The sequence below is a fragment of the Oncorhynchus keta genome, chromosome 21 (assembly GCF_023373465.1).
Source record: "Oncorhynchus keta strain PuntledgeMale-10-30-2019 chromosome 21, Oket_V2, whole genome shotgun sequence".
In the NCBI taxonomy this organism is placed as follows: Eukaryota; Metazoa; Chordata; class Actinopteri; order Salmoniformes; family Salmonidae; genus Oncorhynchus; species Oncorhynchus keta.
Window position 1 is genome coordinate 3,712,078 of NC_068441.1, and position 4,439 is coordinate 3,716,516.

A 4,439-nucleotide genomic window follows, 5' to 3' on the forward strand; every position below is an offset into this window, starting at 1 on the left:
TCCTTTATGGAATTAGGAATTCTAAAAAAGAACTTCCCAAATCCAGACCTCCTGGTCTATTTGTGGAGCATTATCCAGTGAAAATAAGCAGGAGAAAGCCAGGATTGTTATCTGTCTGGAATAGTTACCATGCCAGGGCTGATGCACGTCTCTCTCCCTTTCTGCAATCACTTTCTTTTGGGGGGTGCCACTGTCAGCAGAGAGAGGCGGCAGGGGGATGGGTCGCAGGCCCCAGGCTCCAAGTCAGATGGAGAAGTGGGGACTGGTGATGTAGACCACTTGGAGCCCTGAGCGACCACTTAACCTGCTGATAATGTACTGTAGTAGTTGGAGAAAAACAACCCATGGCTAGATAGTAAACAACTATGACCAAATGGAAACGTGCTCTATAGTTCATTTAGCAAAATAAGGAATGAATAACAACAACAAAAAAGCTATTATTTAGGTGTTTTTCAGTCATATTACATGAGTATGATTGTTACTTTTCATAAAGTTGACAATACACTGTAGAATAATGCAATTACTTTGTGTTGCATGTCAGTACATTGAAAGCTATGATGATATATCAAGGGAAGTGAAATGGGAGACATAAGTACCATAGGCTTACAGGTGCAAATGGTTTCTCTTGTCAAGTTCTTCAGAAACATAGGTCTTATTTTTGTCTTCTAGGGGAATCTACATTGCCAAGATGCCAGAGCAAGTGTAAGTGTATTCTTTTCCAGTGAACCCCTTCATAAAATCAAATAAAATCAAATGTATTTATATAGCCCTTCGTACATCAGCTGATATCTCAAAGTGCTGTACAGAAACCCAGCCTAAAACCCCAAACAGCAAGCAATGCAGGTGTAGAAGCACGGTGGCTAGGAAAAACTCCCTAGAAATGCCAAAACCTAGGAAGGTTAGGCAGCAAGTCAGCACCTCAGGTGGACTGGGGACAGCAAGGGCTCAGCAAGTTGTCCGAGAGAGAAAAAGAAAGAGAGAAAGAGAGAGAGAGAATTAGAGAGAGCATACTTAAATTCACACAGGACACCGGATAAGACAGGAGAAGTACTCCAGATATAACAAACTGACCCTAGCCCCCTGACACATAAACTACTGCAGCATAAATACTGGAGACTGAGACAGGAGGGGTCAGGAGACACTGTGGCCCCATCCGATGATACCCCCGGACAGGGCCAAACGGAGATGGGATGGGTCAGACAGCACATGCCAGTTATCTTTAGAAACACTAACAATGACTGCCTGATAAATTATGTGTGCCACATTAGGAAGTATTTCAAATACTTGATCTCTTATGCTAAATTATGTTTACACTAAAATGTGTTTTTTTCTTTACAGACAAGAGGTGAGATTTCTCTAATTCTATTGCATAAATGCCAATAAACACGGATTAAGTGAGACATTAATTCTACTGTCAATCTATGACTAACTTAATCAAATTGATTCATCTTTTTGAAGCGAAAGTCGAAGATCTCGGCCTCCCGTAAGCTCATGCTAAAGGTGACTCTATAGCCACACTATGACCACAGCAATAACACTTGACTGTTTGGCAAACTACCTCAGTCATATGAGGCCATACGTTTGAAATATTTAAAGCTTAATATGTTTTCAGAGCTTAATGGTGGCCAAGGCGAAGGAGGAGATTGAGCAGGAGATTGTGGATAAAGAGGAGGAGAAGGAGAGGTATCTGGCAGAGAGAGCACCCACCTTACAGACCGGTGGCATGTCCTTTGCTGAGCTCCAGGTACTCCCATCCATACACACATTCAGTAAACCTATTGACTACATTGACCTGGGTACTAATTCATTGCAAAATTCAAATTTCCCCAACAGGAGTTATGTCGGGAGTTACATGCCAAGGTTGACGTGGTGGATGAGGAGCGATATGACATTGAAGCCAAAGTCATGCACAACACCAGAGAGGTACAGTGCCTACTGTACCTCTCTGCCGCTTGAAACATACCTTCTAAATGTGGTTCATACTGTATATCCACGACATGGTCGACTCCAAGGGCTAACTTTAAAGACGGTGTAATCTGAGATATCTTTTGTGTAGCCCATAGAGAAAGAAGCCATTTTAGTATCTCTAGGATGGGGTCTACCTTTTCTTTCCACCTGTCATGTAGATCAAGGACCTGAACATCAAAGTTTTGGATCTGAGGGGGAAGTTCAAGCGGCCCAGCCTGAGGAGGGTAAGGGTCTCTGCTGACGCCATCTTGCGCTCCCTCCTGGGCTCCAAACACAAGGTCTCCATGGACCTTCGGGCAAACCTCAAGTCAGTCAAGAAGGAGGACACAGAGAAGGTAAGTAGAGTTTTTCCTGGTAGATTTAGTGTGTCCTCATAAGATCAAAGGCAGCAGGTCATAAATAGTGTGATGCAACGATGAGTTTTGCTAAGTTTGTATAATATACTGCCTGGAGCTTTATTTAAATTGTCAATATTTCCCCCAACCGGTGGTAATCTACACATCAATGACAGGAGCTAACAGTTTGTTCTTGTAACTTGAAGCTGACCAGGCTGATATACTGACACACTGACATCCTACTGACATGGTAGTGACTGCCATTGTGTGTACACTCTGCAGGAGAAGACAGTGGAGGTGAGTGACTGGAGGAAGAACGTGGAGGCCATGTCTGGCATGGAGGGAAGGAAGAAGATGTTTGACGCAGCCAAAGGCACCCCTCAGTAGAGACAGAGAGGAGAACACTCTAAATGTTTCCTTCATTTCTATTCATCCTGAACATTCAAAATGTGTTTAAAGTCTCGTTTCAGTGGCACTACAATGCTTGCGTTTATTGTTTAGCAAGGCTTACACAGTAGGAGCTGTATGCTGCTACAATCACAATGTTCTGCTTCATCCTCACTGTTAATATTGACCTGAGAAGAAATGTTAGAGTAAATGATAGTTCATGCAATTCCACTCATTTTGACACGAGGCAGATAAATAATTTTGCAGATTTAAAGCTTATTTGCTTGCCTGACACCTGAATTGAATTCCGCTATCAATCTCGTCATACATTGTCTGAGACTAGAAGTCGATTGGGCTGATACCAAAATGAGGGACGTTGTAGAAAACAAATTCATCAGCGATTGGATCAGCTCCAACCAATCCGAGTATCAACGTTGACACGGTCATCATGCAGGGCAGTTTTGGCCCGACACTTTCTGGGACCAATCAGAACGGTCAGAATGTGGTCGCATTCTACAAGTCGTCAGGGAGGAAAGCAAATCTAGACTCATCGTGAAGAAGAAACGCTAGTGGGTGTGACGTTTGGCCAGAGGGATGTGGATGGGTAGTCAGGCTACTACTGTGCTGCAATTCTACACATTTTGCCATGGGGTGGAGACAACATTTTGGTGAATGTGAGATAGTGAGAGCGACTGACAAAATCATAAACTGGTTACCAATGTAATTAGAGCACTAAAAATAAAAGTTTTGTCATATCTGTGGTATATGGTCTGATATACCACGGCTGTCAGCCAGTCAGAATTCAGGGCTCAAACCACCCAGTTTATAATGGCCAACGGGTGGGTCTAATCCTGAATGTTTATTGGTTAAAAGCGCATTCCAGTCAGTGTCAATTCCACAAGTTACCACCGGTTAAATCTGTGACCTTAAAATGCCTATTTACTCTGTTCCATCTGACTGTGCAATCCACTGTCTCATCAGCCCAGCTAGGAAAGTTATAAACTTGATCTCCACTATAAAAAGCATCAAGACATTATCTCACATTATTTTATACTAACATTTAGTTTTCAACAGTGGGGACTTGTATAAACCTCTCCAACATTTGCAACACTGTTTCAATGTTAGAATTCAATCTCCAGCTGTCCCATAGTAATGAACGTGTAGGGGTTGGGAGTCGGGACAGGACAGACAGGCAGCGTTTCTCAGCCAGTCGAAATCATGAATCAACTGGCATAATTTCAATGGAAAGAAATGTCAATTGAAAAAGGTCAAACAAATTGAAGTGAAGCTAGTTCGCAGTCTTTCCAGCTTCAGTTTGAACTTATTGAACTTATTGTATTGTGCTGTGTTGTTGGCTAGCTCCTCTGAACAACAGTGTCCTGACGAGAAAGCACATTTTGTATGGCAGGCGAATTCACTCCTCATTAACTCATTGTTAATCAAATTAAATCAACGTTTATTTGTCACGTACGCCGAATACAACAGGTTTCGACCTTAAAGTGAAATGCTTACTTACAGGCTCTAACCAATAGTGCAAAATAGGTATTAGGTGAACAATATGTAAGTAAAGAAAATGAAACAACAGTAAAAAGACAGGCTATATACAGTGGCAAGGTTATAAAAGTAGCAAGGCTACACACAGACACCGGTTAGTCAGGCTGATTGAGGTAGTATGTACATGTAGATATGGTTAAAGGGACTATGCATATATGATGAACAGAGAGTAGCCGTAACGTAAAAGAGGGGTTG

General features: G+C 42.3%; 1 protein-coding gene across 1 annotated transcript; it reads left to right on the forward strand.

Moving 5' to 3' along the window:
• The first annotated feature begins 1,381 nt into the window (after positions 1-1,381).
• Positions 1,382-3,451, forward strand: tnni1b (troponin I type 1b (skeletal, slow)). The gene is made up of 5 exons (XM_035795982.2): positions 1,382-1,500; positions 1,613-1,744; positions 1,834-1,923; positions 2,127-2,303; positions 2,586-3,451. The coding sequence occupies exons 1-5, from the start codon at positions 1,492-1,494 to the stop codon at positions 2,688-2,690; spliced, it is 513 nt and encodes a 170-aa protein (XP_035651875.2). The 5' UTR covers positions 1,382-1,491; the 3' UTR covers positions 2,691-3,451.
• The last annotated feature ends 988 nt before the right edge of the window (positions 3,452-4,439 follow it).

Excerpts from the sequence above, each read along its gene's own strand:
- tnni1b (XM_035795982.2), top strand. Across the intron at positions 1,924-2,126 it reads TCATGCACAACACCAGAGAG|ATCAAGGACCTGAACATCAA; the intron begins GTACAGTGCCTA and ends CCTGTCATGTAG. Across the intron at positions 2,304-2,585 it reads AGAAGGAGGACACAGAGAAG|GAGAAGACAGTGGAGGTGAG; the intron begins GTAAGTAGAGTT and ends TACACTCTGCAG.